At 42.1% G+C, this 22,330-nt stretch overlaps 1 protein-coding gene across 1 annotated transcript in view; it reads left to right on the top strand.

Annotated features, from left to right (window-relative positions):
* met (MET proto-oncogene, receptor tyrosine kinase) overlaps positions 1 to 22,330 on the top strand; it is a 119,103-nt gene that overhangs the window by 35,162 nt on the left and 61,611 nt on the right. Inside the window, exons 3-5 of the mRNA XM_074677943.1 lie at positions 5,581 to 5,784; positions 19,546 to 19,674; positions 19,766 to 19,942. Of these exons, the coding sequence (XP_074534044.1) occupies positions 5,581 to 5,784; positions 19,546 to 19,674; positions 19,766 to 19,942 (510 nt within the window). The remainder of the gene's footprint in view (positions 1 to 5,580; positions 5,785 to 19,545; positions 19,675 to 19,765; positions 19,943 to 22,330) is intronic.

Below are 22,330 nucleotides of genomic sequence, written 5' to 3'. Positions count from 1 at the left end.
GTCGCCCTGCTCCACTTCAACAAACACCCCAAAGTCCTGTTTGTTTGCTCTGAAAATAATCAGCCCTGAGCCTGTTTTGTGAGCCGCGTGGCATCATCTGCAGAGCGATGACGCTTCTATCTGCTCTACTTTGGAGGCAGATTCCTCATGAGGGCTGTAAAAGTGAAAAAGGAGGACATGAAGTGCAAGAAACTGCCTAAAAGTCAAGATCGCTCTCAGAGTTAGTCAAACACCTGCTGATCATGTGTGTGTCCTCACTTTAGTCCAGATCCAGATCAATTCTTGTCATGATCTGTCAGATCTGATCCACTCTGCTCTGCTCGGACTTTATTAAACGGAGAGTAATTCAGCTGGCTGCACAGACACACAGCTGGGACTCTGGAATAAAAACATCAAACCTCTCCGCCAGCTTTTTATTTCCTCCACATTTTTTCTCTGGATGATTTGTCGACTTTCTCTCAAACTGCAGCCGCTGGCAATGAGGGGAGTTAATCGATGCAAGGTTTGCTGCTACCGGTCAGCCAGCGAGAGTGAGAAATAAGAGAACAAAAACCTCATCCATCTCTAGATGGAGTGTTTAGGATAATACTTTCATGATGAATCTGCTTCACTGGGTACTTTCTGGCTCAACTTAAAGAGCTGAGCAGTCACAGTATAAAATAAAAACAGGATGGATATAACTTTACAGAAACATGGTAGAAACATGTTGAGACAAAAATGGAAACCTGACGCAGACATCTGCAGGTCAGACCTAAAGTCTGTTTTCATACAGCCCCAGTTTATATCTTATGTTTTAATTACGTCACTGAAATGAATGATGTCCTAAATGATGTTTACGTTTACAGTTTTTATCATGTGCACAAACAAAAACAAAGTCTATCCAGAAAGGTCTCACTAAACTACATCCTGACTCAGCTCTTCCAGCTGAAGTCTGTAGACTAATGGATTATCAGGATGTGAAAATGTGAAAGTTCAAAAAACTTATCAGAGGAAACAAGACTGGGTTAAAGTTTTGAAATGAAGCAGAAAGAAAACAAAAAGAAAATGCCAAAGAAAAAAAGAAATCAAAAAAACACTTGGTTCCAAAACAATCACCATCTTCCTTACACTCTCTTCTTCCTTTCCGTTATTAATATCCTCCTTCCCTTTCCTTCATTACTTCCTTCCTTTTTTTCCTTCTTTCCTTCTTTTCCTTCCTATCTACCATTTTTCTTTCTCCCCTTCTTCCTTACTTTTTTACCTTTCTTCCTACCTATCCTTCCTTCCTTTCTTTTATAGATTCCTTCCTTTCTTCCTCACATTCTTCCTTTATTTCCCTCACATCTACCTTTTATTCCTTATGTCCTCCCTTTTCTTACTGCTTTTCTATCCTTCCTTACTTCCTTCCCTTAACAGCTTCCTTCTTTTATTTCTCCCTCCCATTCTTTCTTTATTTCCTTTCTTTTCTTCCTTCACATCTACCTTTAGTCCTTATTTCCTCCTTTTTTTACTGTCTTCCTATCCTTACATACTTCCCTTACTTCCTTTCCTTACTTTCTTTCTGCCTTCTACCCTTTTCATTCTTTCTTTCTTTTCTTCCTTACTTTCTTCCTTACTTCCTTTCTTTCTTTCTTTCTTTCTTTCTTTCTTTCTTTCTTTCTTTCTTTCTTCCTTTTTTTCTTCCTTTCTTTCTTTCTTTTTTCTGTCTTTCTGCCTTTCTTTCTGTTCCTACTTTCTTCATTTTCCCTTCTTTTGCTCCCCTTTCTTCCTTCCCTATGTCATTTTTTTTCTTTACTACTTTTCTTCATTACCTTCTTTATTTTTTACTTCTATCCTTCCTTACTGTCCTTAATTCCTGTCCTTAATCCCTTTTCTTAATATTTTCCCTCCTGCCATAACTTACTTCACTTCTGTCCTTCCTTTATTCTCTACTTCTTTTCCTTGTTTCCTCCCTTCCTTTTGCTATGTAAGAGATCAAAATAGTCTGATTATAAAAAACAGTCCTGATGAAACCCAGATCCTGATCCTGTCTCAAAATCATCCTCACATATTTTCCCCACATCGCCCCCTAATGGAGAAGTGAGTGAGAACAGAGTTTGCTGATGTTTACGCAGCAGGTAACACTTCAGAAACCACTGATCATCTGGGATCAGAGACACCTGAGAAACAGGAGAGGTTATGTTGATGTCAGAGGACAGAGTTTGTATTTTTCCCTCCTCTTCCAGTCTTGTGCTTTTGTCTTGGATTCCTTTGTGAGAAAGAAATGTCTGGTTCATTACTTCTTCACCATCATTCTCTTCTCCAAAGATCGTCCTTAAGATCTGTTCAACAGGAATGAAGCAGCTTGTTTCACAAAACAAAAACTCTGAGTTAGAGCCTTCAGGTAGAAACTGAGAGAGTCCATGAGCCTGTGAGGGATTTTAACCGACTCAGTGTAAGAAGATACAAGATCTGTTTTTTACACAAAGGTCTAAAGTCACAAAAACACACGTTTCTGCTAAAGATGCACTTTGCTGAGCTTTCAGTCAGGTCTACCTGTGCCCCCTCCCCCACGCATCAGACGCCACAGAAGAGGTCATCACCCACTGAAGCTGAGAAAACAACAAAAAGCTGCAGCCTGGTCAGCCACCCAGGTCAAGGACCTTAAGAGCCAGGACAGACCCGCCACCCTGGGTCATTAATAATTAATGAAACCCAAGGCTGGGACAGAAAGCCATGACTAAACACAAAAAGATCTGAAGCTGGGGGGAAAGGGCCGGTCGCTCAGAGGAGGAGGGGGCCGGGTGCTGCTGGAGAGGGCTAAAAAAGCTCTGACTACAGTCCGTGCTTTCACTGTATGCTCCAAAGGCTCCAGACACAACAATCTGCACAACCCAGCGACGATTCAAAACCCAGAGCTGCAGAGCCGGAGCGACAGACTCTGGCTCTGGACTCCAGCGAGCAGACGAGTGAGGAGGAAGAGTGCAAACACGGAGCTGCCCTGTTGGGAAAAAAACAGTTTGTGGAATGAAAAACAGCGTGAGAGTCCTCTCGCTGTTTCCCATGAAATCCTGCCGTCCTCAGACGTGGATTCAACAAAGCGTGTTGTTGCCCTGAGGTACTATCACGCCGAGACCTCCATTACGAGCACGGCCCGATGAAAGAGAAGCTGAGGGGGGCTTAGGAGCTCAGCTCTTAACCCTCCCCCATGCAGGCCCGATATGAAAGGAGATAGTTCAACATGATATTATATCACCAGCAGTTGGAGAGGAGAGCTAACTGTTTGGACAAAGGGATCCCATCGCGCTGGCAGTGCCTAGAAAATCTCCCCAATAAAACACGCTTCATTCTGTCCAGGGATGACATCCATCCTTATGCCCATTTTACTCTTTAAGTGTTTTTTCTCAGATTTGTAAAGTCAAATGTAGCTTATCCTTTCCTTAGAGAAAGTGGATTCATAGCCGTTGGGCTGTTCAGCACAAGCAGCGATCATTAGTCTAAACAGGGGTCTGCAACTTTACTTCCATAAGAGACATTTTTCCTCAGCTCACCTGGATTAAAGTCATTCGGGAGCCACAAATATCTACTACAATAAAGACAATATGGTGTATGAAAATCTAAAAATGTTTGATTCTAGAAAAAAATAATCTCAACAAGACATTAATTGAATTTATAAAATTGTACATGTATTGTCTCAGTTTTTTTATTTAAAAAAAAATTGCAAATATTTCCAAAAAAATAAAAAATGAAAATAAATAAATTTAAATTTAATAAATTGCAATACTTTCAAAATTAAAAAAAATGCAAAAAAAAATTAAATTGAAAAAAAAATATATATATATATATATATATATATATATATATATATATATATATATATATATATATATATATATATATATATATATATATATATATATATATTTATATATATATATATTTATATATTAAAACTGAAATGTAAAAATACTTGCAAAAACTACAGACAATTTTAAAATTGCAAAAAAATTGTATTTTTTTTTCTTTTTTAATAAATTTCCAAAAATGTTAAACCAGGTCTGCAACCTTTACTCATATTAGACCCATTTTGCTTCAGCTAACCTGGTCTAAAGTCATTTAGGCGCGATAAAAAACTGATTTATCTACATGATAAAGACAATAAAGTGTGTAAAAATCAATGAATAGTTAATTCTAGTAAATATTTATCTAAAGTAGACCTTTTTTGAATTTATAAAATTGTAAATGTGATGTCTTAGTTTTTTCTATTTTAATAAAATTGCAAAATTAGAAAAAAATGTTTTGAAGTTTAAAAAAAATTCAAAGTTATTTTAATTAATTTAATTTAATTCATTTGCAAAATTTGGGAATTTTAAAAAGTTGCAACAATTAAACAAAAAAACGCAAAAAAAAAAACATTTTTTTAAATGCAAAATATACAAATAATTTTGAAATCTGAAAAATGTGAAAAATGTAAAAAAAATTAATTTATATCATAATAAATAAATAAATAAATAATATATTCAGCCAGCATGTTGTCAGTTAAATAAATCCATCCACACAGAATTAAAATCAGTATTTCCTTCCAGATTAGTCTTTTTGTAGATGTAGTTATCTTCCCAGGGCTGTAAAATTTGAGGTTAGCCACAGGTGCATGGAAAGTTGGTGGGCTGTTGATGTTGTAGGAGGTGAAGTAGAGCGGTGGCAGGCTTTATTGACAGATGGGATGAAGATTTAGTTCAACTAAATGTTAACGCAGGATTTTATTTAGTGTCAGTGTCTTTAATCATCAAAACCCTCTGTAAGAAAAATAAAATCTCTGACACTTCAGCAGTAGGTATCTTTACAGATAGTAAAAAGTTGTTTTTAACATGTTAAAAATGTCACTTCTTCAGTTCATTGAAGCTCCAACAGCTTGATATTAGCATCCCAGTGTGTGACTGTACATCCCATTACAGGGCTGCAGAATCACAATGTAAACACACAGCGTGAGCTCCACATGCACAGAAACAAACAGCGCTGGCGGCTCTGATGCTACAGATTGCCATCGCTTTTCCCAAGTTGTGTCTCAGATGAGAGGAAAAGAGAAATCTCTTATTGGATAGATGGTCCCACACTTTCTAGTTGGGTCCAATTTGGTACCCATACTCTTTGTGGCACTTTTACAAACGGTATTTGGTGTTAAAGAGGGGGTATTGTGCTTTTTTGTCTTTATTTTGTCCTTCTGGTACCCCCGTAGTGTATTAAACATGATCTACAGCTCCAACAAAATCTCTATTTTTCTCTTTCTGCTGTTGTAGAAAACCCGTATTTCAGCCTTTGTCTGAAACGTTTTGTTTTAGCTGCTGTCTCTTTAAGAGAAACCCCCTTCCTTCTGATTGGCCAGCCCTCTGGAGGCCTGTCAGGGCAGACCTTGGTGTTTGAGGCTTGTCCCAATAAGGAGATCCTTACAAGATTTGTTTTTAAGTTTTGCCTTCCAGGTCCAAAGCAACACCCTAATTTTTTATTTATTTGCCTATTATTTTTTTACTAGATGTCAAAGAATAAAAGAAATGACCTCTACTTTCCATTTGACATGGACCAAAGAAGTAACCCTCCTCTTGTTTGTGCTTTCCTCCTTTGCAGAGTTCATCAGACGACTGTGACCCACATGAGGGACTCCATGAAGGGAAAGAGGGCAACTACCGCCTGCAGGTGACCCAGTTCGTCCAGCGGCTGGAGTACTGGCAGAAAGACCTGACAAACACCTTGGTCACATCCATCACCGTGGTCCCCGTGCATGGCCGCCCAGTTGCGTACCTGGGCACAGCAGACGGACGCCACATCCAGGTACAGGCCTCACATACCTCCGTCCTCCTTGAAAGGCAGGTGGGGGCTCATTTGCATGGAAAATACCAGCAGTTAGGCACAAACAGAGGCCCTGAGGCTCCAGTGGCCAGTGCGGTTTCCCTCCCTCTTTGTTCATGTAAATGTGGCAGGATGTTGGTACGTGAGAAGCCACAGCTCTCTGCTGGAGCCGGCTCACAGTCGGCTGCAGGTGCTTCAGAGCGAAGCAGGTCAGGGGGAGACTTACAACCTTTCTGTTGACTCAATTTGCTTACCTTTGACCTGCGCTCAGCGAGCCTCCAAAAATGTCCCAGCCTGCCATCTGAGCAAACACGGCGAATGTGGTCGATGGTTGTATAAACAGAGGGTTTCAGCCTCCTCATTGTTTTCAGGGTCTGGAACAGGACCTGTGAGTCCTGCAGCAGAGGGTCGAGGGGTTTCAGCTCTTTAATGAAAATGGGACAGTGACTGGAGGCTCTTCTTCAGGGACAAGTTTAGATTATTCATGACTGACAGAAGAGAGACTAAGATCAGGGTTCAGTTTGGTGAGTTTGGAGTGAGGTTAAGGTTTCATGGTTTCTTTTCCAAAATTTATTTTGATTTGACAAAAGATAAATCTACTAAAGGAACCAGTCTCCTGCAAGATTTGCATCCCCAAAAATAAGCTTGTTCAAAGTTTAGCTCACACAGAATTGAACTAAGCAAGTTTAAGTTCCTAATTCCTAAAACATCCAGCTTCATTAGCAACTTCAGCTACGTCATAGAATCTAGCAGCATAATCCAAATCAGGCCAGAAAAAACTGAAAACTATGCAAGTTTTTATGTTTTATGTTTGTTATGTGAAGGCTTAAAATGAGCCCAGTTCAGCTAAAAAATTGTGTTATTTCAAGATATTAAGACAAAAATGAAGCCTGAATTGTTTGTGAAAAAGGAAAAAGCCAATGGCTACGTTTACATGCTGTCAGTATTCTTCCTGTATCCATAGCAACAGCAACAACAACAACAACAGAAGCACGGCGGACTTCCTGTACTCAAACGAATATAAAGCCCACTTTTCACCAAGCAGTCCGCTTTAGACCAGGACAGTTTGGTACGGGTTGGATGGACTAAACCTGGTTCTGTTTGCGTTACAACAACCAACTGTGCCCCCTAGTGGTAGGCGGCGTGTAAACTGGATGCTGATAGCCGTATCAGTTACACAATAGCGTGACACCATCGTAGCAAGGCAAAGAAGAAAAACATGTCTTACTTCCCTAGATACTGTACAGAAGTAAAACCCAATCAAAAATAACAAGCCAAAGCCAAAGTGGCGTTGTTATAGATATAAAGAAAGCATTTTATGTTCACAACCTAAGAAATCGCTTGACAAACAAGGTGTGGGACTGGACCAAAGAAGTTGCACCAAATAAATGAACTTAATAAAACAAATTCAGACTGAACCATTCACTCAAAAATAAACCTAATTGGCTAAACCTAAGTGAGGTTGCCACAAAAACTGCTCCCCCTGGTGGCTGGCTGCAGTATAGGTAAAAAAAAAAAAATCCATCTCTCCAGTCATTCCAGATGGGCTGTGGTCAAACTTAAAAAATTAATACACCTGGTAGAAATGTTTCTCATGTCTGATTGTTGTGGTGATTTGAAGATATCATTTGGCTGCCTTGTATTCAGGGCCTCTTTTTACTGAAAAGTTTCATTTTCATTAGTTATTAGAGGTTAAAGATGAGGCTTTATGGCTCGTTTAACGATGATTGACAGCTGCTGTTCTTGTGTATTTTTTTCAGGATTGTAAAATATGTCGGGAGGTAGAGTCAGGAAGTGATTAGACTCTTGAGAGAAAAAAATATATACTATTTTTGTGACCCAGCTCCACTCAGATTCTCCCAGAATCCCTCATCATCTCTACTGCGCAGACTCTGGCTACCAATGGCTGTGCCTGTGACGGGAGAATTTTGGCTTCAAAACCGTACAATGATAAATGGCGGAGCCACGCTGTCCTCTCTATGTACAGTCTTCTTCCAGGACAATATCAAAGGAAAACCAGTATGTGAGCAAATTCTGTTTTATTCAAAGGGTTATAGGTGTTAACATGGCCATGCAACCGGGTTATTGCTAATATTCAAACATGAAGGAACTTCTGACTGCATATAAATAGAGCCAATGTTCTTTAAATAAAAATCACATCTCTATTTAAGAAACTTACAGAATGAATATTTCCTACCTTATTGTCAGATTTCTTTCTCACTTCAAGCAATTCAGGCCTCATTTTTGTACTTTGATGTCTTTAAATAAGACTTGTGTCCAGATTTTATGAACTTTAAGTTTTATAATTCAATAAGCAGGAAGGGCAGCGGACACAACTCATCTCTTTTCTTTTTACCTTTATTTACCACTCTCACATAAAACACACAAACTCAAAATTAACTTAAATAAATTCACATCCCTCTATAAACACTAAAAAAACAGACTCACCTACACATCATCCCTGTTCTCAAGGTCAGTCTAACGAAAAATAAAACTTATCGATTACTAACCGATGGCAAAAACCCGCCCACCCCATGCATGCATGCAGCATGTGATAAATGAATGCGAGTTAAATGGTCATCCAGAGTTATGAAAGTTATGCAACGTGTGCTTGGACTGTTCAGGTGAAAGTGGCTCAAATTAAGTCCAACAAGATGTTTTTTACGAAAAAAAGATATAAACCAGTTTTCTCAATGCAGTGATTGTCAGGTGTGTCATCTCCAAGCCTCTGAGCCATGTGCACAATCCAACCAAGAGAAAAAAAAATACTATATTGTAAACACTAAGTTAGTTAATAGAAGAAATAATTAGGGGAAAGAGGTGTGTTCAGTCTGGTGGAGGGACAGGGAAAGCACCTGAAGGACGTCTGCACCTCGAGGAAACATGCAAATGAGTTTAGCCACCAGCGTAAAGACAGGGGCCATCACAGGGGCCATAAATCTGACTCTGGCTGCCGTAAAACACAGCATTCAGTCTTCAGTCGTCACCCAGAGAGGCCAGGACGGTGGATAGAGCAGGAAACAGGAGGAAGAGGAAGAGACACGAGGGGAAGAAGCCGACAGCTCGAGGGGGCTTGACCTAACTGCTCGGTCATGTCTTTGAATCAGACCACATGTGGTTAAAAAATGAGGTTTTCATCTCTCACCTGTCTCCTGAACTCATTTAACACTTTCCAGAAAGTGCTTTTGTGTGTTTACTCTCCTCACACAGCTTTCGCCAAGTTTAGCGCCTGCACACAAATCACACCATCAGTGTTAAATGAGAACATGTTTCCATGACGGTCTGGACCAAAAGCTGGCTCTGGAGACGGTTTTGTCACTGTAGGTGCCAGTGCACCTGCAGTTTAACTGTGGATCTTGGCCTGTTGGGGGTCCATTAGCTGGAAGTTCATTCAGCGCAATTAAGCTCTGACGATGAGGCTGCGTGGCTGCGTGGCTGCGTGGCTGCGTGGCTGCGTGTCTGACTCACTCCGCTCTCCCTCCGTTTCATGTGTGCTGAATCAGAGCTGGACCCCCAAACTGTGACGAATCAAAGCCAACGTAAAGAAAATCTGAATGACCTCACGTATTTTTGAAACACAAGAATGAAAAGACATGCGTGGAGAAAAAAAAGAGCAGAGAGAGACGTGGAAGAGGGTGGACAGCTGCAGAGAGGAGGAAGGAGGGAAGGATGGAGGGTTACAAGCTGAACGGCACGTTAATGGTGAACGGCGAGCTTCGCTGACACGTTCACTGGCACGGCATCTCTGCTCTCTGAGCGTCCCGTGCAGCTGTTGCTGTGTTTCTCCACAGTCCACCCTCCTCCTCCTCCTCCTCCTCCTCCTCAAGTCTCCGGACCTCCTTCAGTTTTTGTTTTGATTTGTTGTTTTTGTGACTGTTCGAAAAGGAGCGCAGCTGTCAGTCACTAGCATCGTCTTCGTTTTAGCAACGTGTTTTCAGGAGTCTCTAGATGCAGCCATCGTCTCTCTGTGCTTAATAAAATCAGGTCAGACAGTAAGAAAAATATCATCAGCCTGGTTCATCTGTGAACAAATGCACCTGGAGGATGTTGGCTCCGGATATGATGAATCACTGCACACTTTGCAGGTGGATTTTCAGGTCACCTCCACACGTATTCAGCTATTTCTAAACACAGATGTTGCACCAGCTTTGCCCAAACTTAAAGTTTTAATGAGGGCAACAGAAGATAAATGGTTCCCCTCGTTTTTCTGAGTGAAATCTTTAGTTTTTGCAGAGAAGTGTTGCATTTCATCTCCTGGTGAATCAGAGGAGCATGCACTCTGCAGCATCTTGCTGAACTTGTCTTAAAACACCTGAAAATACACTTTCTCAGGTTCACCTTGCTAGTCCCAGGTCTTGCCCCTCTTTGTCTCCAGAGCTGCCTTAACTCTTGGTGTCGTGGAGTCAACAGGGTGCTTGAAACCCTCCTCAGAGATTTGGCTCTGTATTGACATGAGGCAGAAATCCAGACTGATCAGATCAGACCAAGTTTTTCAGGCCCCGTTTACACGGAGACTCCCGCACAGATTCTTCCTTTGCGTTTTCAAAAGCCACCCGCGTTTACATGAGGACGGCGTGAAAACGATCCGCGTTCATACGACTCCAGGAGGAGGAGAAGTCTCCTCTTCTGTTCTTTCTTTTTTTGCCATTTTGTTGTGTGAGACGGTCGGCATTCCAGTCATAACGCGCATTACCGCCACCTGCTGGCTCTACTGGAAATGTGGCTGAGCGCGGAGCCTTCACCTGAAACTGCGAGTGCGCATGCGGTGACGTCAGCGTTTCACCCTGAGACGGTCCGCTCTGTGTTAACACGAAGCTGGATGGAGGAGCGGATTCAGATCTTTCCACTCTGGGGAGCGTTTTCAAAAGTTTGCGTTTTCACTGAAAACGCAACGTGGTCTCGTCTAAACGGAAGGCCAAAACGCAACGAAATGTTTGCGGAATCGACCGTTTTCGGCGTCATGTAAACGGGGCCTCAGTCTTCTCCAGTTTTGGTGAGCCCGTGTGATCTGCAGCCTCAGCTTCCTGTTTTTAGCTGATAGGAGTGACACCCAGTGTGGTCGTCTGCACCCTTTGAGTGCAACAAGTTATTAATCCTTATTTCCAAGACAGGATAACTGGCTTTCTGCTCCTCACATTTTCATTTCCTCTGGTGAAAAATCCTAAAATAAAAATGTAAAAGCAAAAACAGATCAATACTGGAGGGAACTTTGGTTGCTAATTGCTGAGGATGGTTAATCCACCATAGAAGGTTCAAAGTAAGTTTTTTTGAAAGTGTTTTTGTCTCATTTCTAGTAAAGTCTCCCACGAAAAGTCTGAAAAGACCTCAATTGGGGCCAATCCCAATTGTCGTTCTCACCCCTTCCCCTTGGATCTGTGTTTTAAAGGCCAAAGAAACGAGGTAAAGAAAACTCTCGGAAACGAGACGCTACTTGATTCCCTCCTCGTCATCCACCCCTAGTCTCTTGCTAGCTGTCGTAGGCAGAGCGACTGTTTTTTTTTTACTTCCAAATGAAACACATTTTACAAACTGATGATGAACCCATGTCAGATTAGGGCTAACATTAAGCCAACGCTACAGTATCCAGAAGCTATAGCGTCTGTAACTTTGACATTAGCTTATCGTAGCTTATGTAGCTGATGCAGCTCCTGAATGCAGCTTATCTGTCAAATCACTCATGAAACGCAGCCCACCACCAGTGTTGCCGACTCTTCAGCATCAGAAGTCATCGGCCCGCCCAAAAGTAGCTAGAAGTCACCAGATCTTTTTTTTTTTTTTTCTGTCCAACAGGGGGGTTGTAGGTAGGCTGAACCCTGGCTGCCTACCTGTCAACTAAGCAGTCCTCGTGTCTGCAGTGTACAGCTGGCCATTCAGGCAGGCAGCCACATGCACAATGCATGACGCACAGTGAGGAGGGAGCGACAGAGAGAAGCCTCCGACCACCAAAAAAGTCGCTAGATTTATGGCTAGTCACTTTCCTCTAATTTCTCGCTAGGGGGGTCCAGAAAGTTGCCAAAAATAGCAACAAAGTTGGCAACACTGCCCACCATAGTGAAGTCCCTCTGGTACCAACCGTAGCTGTTGCTAAAGCAGCAATTGCTAGATCGTTACAACAAACAATTTCAGAATACAACCAACAATTCAAAACAAGGCAAATATTTACGTGGAGAAGCAAAGGATTGGATATCTGATTGAAAAAAAATATCAATATCTTGGGAAAATTGTCTTACCCCTCAGCTTTAGTTCCGTTGCTAGGCGCTACCCAAGTAGCTGCCTGTTGCAGCAGCTCTCTCGTCTTTGTCCGTTTCTTGTAATTTTTTTGTCTCTTTTTCGTCATCTTTGTATTTGGAGTGGATCATCACTTTGTATGGTTCATTGTCGGTCACGGACACCAATCTTTTTGTGGCTTTGGCGATATTTTTTACTACTTTTCTCCTGTGTTTGTCTGGAAATCCTACATGTATCCATGGCTGCATTGTTTACATGTAAAATTAGCTGTTAGCAGCCTGTAGCATGTCAATGCTAACTAGTGTAGGGCTTGATGATTTCCCTCGAGCTGAGGAGGAGGAGGTTGTTCGGAACGTGGGATCTCGCCCCGGGGGATGGACGAGCTAGCTGTGCTAACCCAGTGGCATCATGCTGTTCACGGACGTGGCTGACGGAGCTGACATCGGACGCCGGCGCCACATTGGAGGAGCTTCGCCTGCTGTGAGCAGACAGGATCCAGGAGACAGAGACTGAACAGACTGCTGAAGAAGCTCAGTCCTGGACCCTGTGGAGGTGGAGACTGGCTGGGCTGGAGAGTGGTGGACGAGTGGTGGATGGGATGTCGTCATCTAATTTCTTTTGGACCTTTTTGCACTTTCTAATCTCTTTCTTACTTTTGTTTTCTTAAATGCTGCGGTGACTCCTGAATTTCCCCTCGGGGATAAATAAAGTATTTTCTATTCTCTATTCTATTCTATTCTTTTCACTGAGGTCTTGGTCTGTCAGCCCTCCCCCCTTGATCTTACGGAGAACCAAGGGACTTCGCTAGACAAGCAAGTCCAGAAAAATGTACTATTTCAAGGTGTTGCAAGTCAAAAATGGCGCCTAAATCACTCAATACAAGAAGAATCTGCCACTGGGGTAAAACAGCTGGAAAAGAGAGGCTGAAGGAGGCAGGGTGGGACACATTACTCAGCAAATTAAAGTCTGTTACGTGCTGTAATAAGAAATAAACAAAGCGCTTTCGATATGCGAATTTACTTTACAGTAGATCTATTAGATGGGTTACATATCTGATATATTTAAAGAAAAGTTGAGATTTTTGAATAACCATTTAATCATTTTAAAAATGGAAAGACTCCTGCAACTATTTGGTCTTCAAATGAAATTTTCCCCTGTTTTATGACTCTCACGGTTTTAAGGTTGTAGTGCATCTGAAAGCTGTTTGCTTTGTGCAGTTCAGTGACAAAAACCTCTTTAATAACATCATAACATTTTAGATAAAATGAGAAATAGAAGCAAGTTGGAGGTAGAGATCTAGATCCGGATCTTTATGTCTTTATTTCTGCAGGAAGTCGGGGAACGATTCGAATAATAAGCGAATAGTTCAATGTGACTTTTGAAAAGTGTCCATTCCACATTTCAAGAAACTAGATATGTCTTTTTTTTCCCATTGGCAGTTTTTTTCACTCATTATGAGAAACCCAGGCCTTATTTTTGGCCTCTTGTTTCTTAAAATACAAATATTAAGTCTAGTGACTCATTTTTGATGAGAAATGAGACAAAAACAGTTCAGAGTTCAGAGTTTTGTCGAGTAAATATTGACTCAGCTCGTTTGGGATTAAATCACTCGTCAGCGTAACTTTTCTTTTCATGAAGGACACAAACTTTGGACTTAAAAAGCTCAGACACTCTCGTGTCCTGCAAAAACAGCCACTGTAGTTGTGTTTGCAAATGATGCAAATGTAAGAAGGCTGATTGACAGTTGAGCAAAGTTCCTGTGAAGTGGAACAGTCACCGTTCACTTTCCCTCGCTGGTTTTCAGACGGAGCGCTAACGTGAACTGACGACCCTTCAGCCACCTGCTCCCACCCTGAGCTCCGCCGCAGCGCTTCGCTCCGGCTGCTCATTGTTAACACGATAAAAGAAACCTGTCAACTTTTCATGTATTTCATTTTCCTGCCCTGCTCCCTGCGGAGGAATGGAAGCAGAGGGAGCTGACGCGGCGAGAGAAACGGAGCGTTGTTCCTCCGTGTCTGGCGCAGGAAGTGTTTCCCTCTGCTCCAGCCTGACCACTGTGGGAATAACACAGCCGCTGTGTTTATGGGCCAAACTTCCCCCGGCCTGCTTAATACAATAAGCTGTAATTTACACCGCTATTACCTCCAGAGAGATGCCTGTTGTATGGCCCAGTCCCCAGCGGAAAGCCGCCCATTATGCTCGCCGTTCAAGCTAACGTTGATCATGAGGCTCAAACAGAGGGCGAAGGATGCTGGGAACAAGGCGCGAGTGAGCGCGAGGCCGACCTGCAAAATCACATTTAGAGCTTCACAATGCAGACGCTCTGCTTTAATACACTGTACGTTGTTTACAATGCACCACACACACACTGTGACAGTGTGTTTACAGGCAGCCAGGTGTGTGTCCTGCAGCGTGTCAGGGATTTGTTTTCCCAACAATAACACGAAAGCAGTGCTCTGTTTTTGTAAGAGACCTGACTTTGCTGCTTCATCCTGACACGGCAGAGAGAGTGTGTGTGTGTGTGTGTGTGTGTGTGTGTGTGTGTGTGTGTGTGTGTGTTTGAAAGTGTATCTATTTCCATGTGTGTGATGGGGAACGGTATAATTTAGAGGGCTTGGTGTAACCGGAGCAGCCACACCCCCATTAGAGACCCTGTTCTGTTCTGTTTGCTCCCAAGCCTGTAATTGCAGCGTAACCACAAATGATAAATGCTAGTCCAGGTGTGTTGACTGCAAGTGTGTGTGTGTGTGTGAGAACAAGTGGGAACAGTGCAAACAGTGTGTGTGCATGGTTATCTGCCCCTTTATTTGAGTGTGTGCATGTATGATGATGTGTTTTTATGACATATACAAGGTGTGTTTTTCATGCGTGTGAGGGATTAATGATGGAAAGTGTGATGCATGTGTGAAGGTGTGTGTTAGTGTGTTTGACACGCCTCACAACATGAAGGGAACAAGGTGTCTCTGCCTCCAGCTGCATCCTCTGCATCTGTGCCCCCAAAACCAGTTTTTCCTCCGATGTGGGAGCCTCTCTGAGCTGTTAGCTCAGGTTGGGAATCCGGTGCAGACTGACGTCAGTGTGAACTCATCATTTAGATCCACACAAGGATGGATTTATTGGATTTAACCCTTTAGTTCCTGGTTGGGGTGTCTTGATCTGATACATTAGGTTGCGTCTCAATGCGTTAACTTCATGCCTCCTCCGTCCTATCTCCGGAAGTACTTTCTTTGTCGCCATTTTGGAGACTGTCCCAAAGCGATAATTGCGCTCGAAGGAGAGAGGATGGAGGAGACTGATCGGAGGAGCAATGATCAAGGGAATATGAGAGCCGGCTTTGCGGAGGTCTTTTCACTGACAGACACGCCCCCATATGGAATATCACTCTCTGATTGGACGCTGCAGCAGCTCAGACTTTACATGAAACTTCACAAACACAACAGAGTTCAATGAGAGAGAAATGACGAGCTGAAAACAGGCACAGAGGATCGTTCAGAAATTGATCATAAATCTGGTAATAAAGTGTTTGTTGTGAGTTTAAAGCACAAAACACTGAACACAACCATCATCAAATCAATATAACAGAGGATTAATACAGAAAAGTCAAATCTAATAAATAATATCTTCCTGAGACACACGGCTCTAGATAAAGGCTCAATAATTCATAAATAATCTCACAATTACGCAGTGATCCTCGAGCTTCTAAACAGCACACAGAATAAACAAAGAGCAGGTTTTCTTCATGGTAACGTGTTTGATAAACAGGTTAAAGAAACAGACAAATCTCTGTTACTGTTTCTGTTTGATCAGAGTTATTACAGCGTAAGGAGACGACCCTTGACGAGTTGGCGTTAAAACACTCAAGGGGGTAACTTTTAGGAAACTGATAAATTCTCCCAAAAAAAGGTGTATTTAAGCAGACCAAATAATAGAAGTTAAACAAATGAAATCAATGAACTCTCAAGAGACGGTGTTTAAATCAAACAAAAATTTACCCTTTAATCAAAATTAAAGAACGCCTCTCCTGCGCACCCAGCACGTAATGAAACTCGAACTTAAATATTTTCTCAAACAGAACCCCAAACACAGTCTTTTCCCTCTCTTAATAATGCAAAAATTCCTTTCCAACGAAAATTATCCCGCTTGTCCTTTTCGAGTCCTTTTAAAATGTCTTTCAGGCAGTTTGTAGGTCAACTTTCCAAACGAAAGCCGGAGTGAATCTTCTTAAGCCCCGAAAGTGATCCACACCGGAAAAAAAAAACCAAAACCCCCAAAAAAGGTGATCGATCAACAGAAAAACACTGGTATACCAGGAAAAAATCTCACCACCCTTGGAACAACTTAAATCCACCAAGCCATCGGTCTATGCGCACTCCTGGTCCTAGGAAGAGATAATCCGAGGGATCCGTAGGGATTTAGCGGCACACTCAAGTAAACACCTCTGGGACGTTTATTTTAAGATTATTTCACCTTTGCCCAGTCAGTTTATTACTTTTTTTCTATTTTCCAGGACCTTGCCACCCTTTTGATCTCTGCTCCGCCCCTTTCCTGACGCCACGTCCTCTTTTTATAATTTCATCCTTCCTTTTCTTTTCTTTTTTGACCATAAACCAAATCAGGATACAAACAGGTACCCCGTCCTATCCTACATTTTTTTTCTAACAGGGATTTATTTTCATTATACTGAAATCCTTTCATTCACTTCATTAATCCCACTTTCATTCATTTCAATCACAACAACACTTCCCTCATTTAATCAAACTTTTGTTTTTGGTGACACTGTCACAACAGCACATGTGCAGACGCGCAAACAGCTGTTAGAGCTGACTGACAGATGATCCAGAGGTGATCAGCTGATGCCGTCATCACTGAAACACGTCGCTTCATGTGACGCTCCAGAGGAGAGGATGTCCCATTGCTCTAACAACGAATCTCCTCCATCCTCTCTCCTCTCTTCATTTCCTTTCGTCTCTTTCATGCATCTCTGGTGGGAGGGGCTAAGACGCAAGTGAACGACGCAAGTGGAGGAAGGAAGGATGGAACTTTGGAGCTTTGAGACGCACCCATTGACGCTCGGGACGCTCCAGTGTTTTCAGCACCGTCTCGCTTTATGGCTGCTGTAACTCAAACCACGCTGCAAACTTGTCCGCTGTGTGGGACTGCTTCTCTTTGGAAAGCAATGATAGTAGACAGTGTTGATTTTTGCTCCAGAGAAATGAAGTCATAGGAAGTCAAGGTGAGCTCAGTGAGGACAGTTCCCTTCAGCATCCAAAGAAACTCACAAACTGGGGCTGGGAGACTCAGACAGGAAGAGGTCTGGCAGAGCCTTACCAGAACTAGAAGACCAGTTTCTGAGAGTCAACAGCTTCAAGCTTCAAAGAGGTGGTAGTGCCACAGTCTTGGTTTCAGTCACTGTGAAGAGAAGACTTTGAGAAGCAGCTTCGTTTCAGCACGGCCTGCGTTTTATGGCGTTTCCACTGACTGCGCCAGATACTGAGCCCAACATCAGTCCAAGCTCTGCCAGAACCGCTTTAAGAAGATAGGCAGCTTAAAAACCTGCAGACTGAAACCCTGTGGAGCTGGTTTGGGGGAAACCCAATATTGCCCAACTCTGATCTGGGATGAGCTGGAAGAAGATGCCAGAGTCTTTATCACGTTTCTTCACCATCTCACGGTCAAAGTCTGCTGGACAAACGCCCAAAATCTACCTGATACGTCCCAGCTATTCATCCTTAGGCTTGTTTTTCTGTCTCCAGGTGACTCTTCTCCTCTTCTGTGGTCTCCACGCCTCGTCTTATGTTGCACTCATGTTTATTTCACGCCGTTCATCATCGCCCAAAAAGAGTGAAACATTCCTAATGAACACAGCAACGGAGAAAAACAGTGAGGAAGTGACAGAAACAAAGACTACCCTCCTTTCCACAGGTGTCCTCAGCTGAACCCATGAGCCGATCTTAAAAAATGAGGAACTTTATCCTGTTTCACAGCGAATAAGCATCAAACATTTTCCAGATGAACCGACTCTGATCTGACAGCAACCTGTTTAAAACGATTAAATCATACCATGTCTTCAAAAACAAATGTCCTGTCATAATATTCCTGCTTTTATTTCACTTCTTTTACCAGAGATTGAATCTGAAAGAAGGAAAAATATTTTTTGTTCTGCGGTGCCTGCAGAACATCTCAGATAACAATCACAAATTTTTTTTGGGTTGCATCCGTCTGAACCAGAACAGATGATTTGGACAGAGAACAGATCGTCCTCTTTCTGTCTTCTGAATGTGTCCGAGGAGCTCCCACAGGGACGTTTTAACTCTGATTTTATGTGTGAAAATGTCCAGTAAAAAAGGCTGTATAAATATGGTTATTATGACACAATAATTGAGTTACTCTGAATAAAACTATGGTCAAAATTTATGGTTTGTGGCTTTTGTGCCCATGTTTGACCAAAGTCTAAGTGGTCTGCAGGAATTTTCGTTACTTGTTAAAAAACACAACATTCAAACTGGGCTCCTCCTCCTTGGCTCAGTGCCAGCGGCAGCACACACCCACCGCCCCCAACCGTGACTACGTGAACACACCCACTAGCCCAGACACCATCTGTAGCATCACATTTCTACGTAGGAGAGACTCGAGAGCTGTGCACCTGACTTTGCATGTTAGCACAAGCTAATCACAGGTATTTGACACATACCTGGTTAGCAGAAAGCTAACTCACGTCACTCTTCATCCCGTGCTGCTCTCCAAGTTCCTGAAAGTCCGTGAAAGTGGAGCCAAGCTTCACCTTCATTTAGGAAAAAGCTTTTTCTGTTTGGAGTTTCATTCCACTTTGATTATGTTTTTCTTTTTTCATGCTACGTCCGCTATCGTAGCCGCTAAAGATAGCTTCTACCACTAGCTATCATTAACACACAGAGTCACTTGCACACTGGATGTGCTGGGATTGGCTCAGGTAATCTTGTCACTGACCAGAAACATCCTGAAACAACCAAAACATCAACATCCAGGCAGAGAAGGGGGTTGAGGCAGACACAGACACTGACACACATGTATGGAGGCCCAAAAGTGACAACAGAGCAGAAAAGTTCACTTTTTTTTTTAGCAAATTCCTACAGACCCTACCTTTAAGTTGTTGAATGATGTCTAGCTACTTCCACAGGGTCTGAATTTGTTTTGATATGTCTTGATGTAGCCTAGCATTAATTCTTATTTTGTCTTGAATCGCCTTGTTTTCAGTTTTTCCCCTCAGTTTTTTTAAAGAGGAGTTGCTGTGCTGTTTTGCAGCTTTAAACAAACAGCTTTAGAAACAAAAGAACTATTTTTCTCTCCCTGCTGTTTTGAAAAAAATATTATTTCAGCCTCTGTTTGAAGCACTTTTTTTTAAGCTGCTGTCCCTTTAAGGCTCCCCACTCCAAAACCCCTGTCACTCTGATTGGCCCATCTGATCTGGTGAAGATCTGGTGCTATTTTACTAGAACAGAGCAGATTGTGACTGTGATGCTTTTCTTCATCCCTCAGGTTGTGTTCTCCAGGTTTGCGTCTCCTCACGTCAACTTCCAACTGGACTCCAGACCTGTCTCTGCCAGCGTCGCTCTGCTGGGCTCTGACCAATCAGATGGAGCCATGCTCATCGCCACAGGAAACAAGGTCATCATTTATAAGACGATAATTATTCAGTCAAGATGTAAACTTTCTTTTCACTGCGATGAAATAACACTGTCCCTTTCCTCTGTCTTAGATCACTAAGGTCCCTCTGATTGGCCCTGGTTGCAGTCAGCTGACCACCTGCACCGCTTGTTTGTTGTCCTCACGTGTGACGGAGTGCGGCTGGTGCGATGGACGCTGCACCCGAGCCAAAGAATGTCCGTCCTCCTCCGTCTGGACTCAGGACTACTGCACACCTGTGATTACGAAGGTAAGAGCAGACACCTGTCACCACTCTTTAATGATCCGGCTCTGAATTAAACTTTTCTTTTCTGCCCGTTTCCAAACTGTGCCAAAGTCTCAAAGTGAACTTGTGTAACTGTTCTGCTTCCTGCTGGGACGCCGATCATGTGATGCCGTCATGCGAGGTTGAAGCTTTGCTCAAACCGTCCCTCACTCCTCACTCCTCACTCCTCACCTCCTCAGCGCAGCTCATGTAACCAGTCTGTCTGTTAAACCCGTGATTGGTACGTTTGCGCTGTGTTTGTCTTTGCAGAGCGCCGTCTCTGAAGGTCATGGTCCCACCTGAAATGTCAGAGCTTTTACAGCGGCGTCGTTCAGTTAAACACGGCTCTGACTCTGTGAGGCTTTGAGCAGCTCACTGTGGGTGGTGTTCATTCCTCCCGGCTTTAAAGCAGCACCACATGCTGTTAAAGACTGTCTCCTTAAAGAGGGGAACAAAAAGCTGCCTCCTCTGTCTGAATTAAAACCAAAAAGTACAGGAACTCATAAAAACACCTCTTCCTCTGGGACCTGCTGCACGTCTCTGCAGAACGGTCTCATTACAGCGTCTCATATCCTTTCCCTGAGTGTTTGACACTGTGCACTTTGTACCTTCTGTGTCAGCAAATTGAATTATATCATGGGATTTTTGCACTTACCAGAACTCAACCCGACCCCCTCTTCTTCCTCTTTGTCATCTTGAGCTGTTACCAAGTGGGGGCCCGCTAAAGCTGACTCTGAATTACTCCTTTCATCGACTAGAATATCTGTCAGCTTGTTTGCTCACTGCACCATGATTCACTTTTACTGAAATAAATCCAAATGAGTTCATTGTAAGTTTAACTTGCTGGCATGTGCCCTCTCTTTCACATGATGTGGCTGGCAACTGTACGGGCCAAAGCTTCCAGTAAACCAAACTGGAAACAGTATTTGCTTCCCTTTGTGTCAAACATTTCACCATCACTGTTAATGTGAAACCGCTCAGGATGCAGGAGCGAAATCTCAGGTTTAGAAAACTTTCAATCTTTGTTGGAATGAACTCTTTCAGTGATTGTTTGATAAATTGTTCTGAATAAAAGTTTACTTTAGCAGATTTTAAATCAAAAAAGCACTCTTGTTGGTGAAAAGAGGTTGACATATCTGAAGAAGAGAAGGTGAAAGCTTTACCTTTACAGTATTTACATAAGAGATCATGTGAAGTGGTTATGCAAATGACAAACCGGACAGGGTGAGCAGGACCAAAGACATAAATCAAGTGGACACAAATATTGATTTAAAGGCTGTGTGAGGACTGTTTGTGTTGTGTTGATTGCAGTGACCCCTGTGGTAGGAGTTGGTAGTGCAAGGCAAGTTTGTTTATATTGCACATTGTTGCAAAAAAGGCAATTCAGTGTTTCACGGAGCTATAAACAAACATTGAAAGAAAGGGTCAGCAAAATATATTACGGAAAACAACAAAAAATCAATTAGAGAGCAAAAATTCAATAGAATAAAATTTAATGGCAAATGAGGTTCAAATATTTTTAAACAGATTTAAAGATATAAGCAGAAAAGTCACTTTGCAGAGTTGTGCAATAAAAAAAGATGAAAAAATAATTTTTCATTTGTCCATTACTCATTGTTTACCAGTTCTCGTAGTTTAATGTTTGGTGCTGATCTTGAATTTCTTTGTCTTACTGTTAATTTTAAATAGCAATATTTTCAATTTATTATATTCCTTCAAATTTCTAATTTTATATTCTTCTTATTAATATATTTCTGACATTGGATTTTTGGGTGATTTTCTTTTATAACGCCACTTTTCCTTGTTCAGGACAACTTTTGATGTGTGATGTTCATGTTAGCCTGTTCATAATTCATGGTTTAAATTGAGATTATCAGCGCCAAAATCTGATATTTTTGAATGCTAATTCTCAGGGCACAACACTACACCAGCCAACAGAGTTGAGCAGAGAGAAGAGAGATCTGTGTGAAAATGATTTCTGTGATTAATTTTGTAGTGATGGTGGACACTGGAGCCTAACAGTCAGACAGAAAAAGGACAGAAGAGCAGAAGAAAGATAAACAGGAGAGAGATAGAGCACAAGCTAAAGGCTAAAACACAAGCTAATCTGTTTGTGCTAATGTTGACTCCAACCCACAGTCAGCAGTTATTCTGTAGTGGTCTGTTCAAACTTGAGAGTCTATCAATAAAATGAAGAAACGCAAGGTCCCTTCATCCACTAGGGGCGCCAAAACCAACACAAACTTAAAGCTCGTCAAAGAAACTTAAAACCAAAATAAAGCTAATGTCTCAACTTAAAACACACACCTGCGTTTCTGTAACACCTTTTCTCAAAATTAAATGGATATTTCTAAAGTTTTGAAAAAGAACAAG

The sequence above is a fragment of the Halichoeres trimaculatus genome, unplaced genomic scaffold (genome assembly GCF_033239565.1).
Source record: "Halichoeres trimaculatus isolate MK-OKI-2021-1 unplaced genomic scaffold, fHalTri1.1 fHalTri1_scaffold_10, whole genome shotgun sequence".
NCBI lineage: Eukaryota > Metazoa > Chordata > Actinopteri > Labriformes > Labridae > Halichoeres > Halichoeres trimaculatus.
The sequence above is the reverse complement of the archived record's forward strand: the minus strand, read 5'-3'. Positions and strand labels throughout refer to the sequence as shown.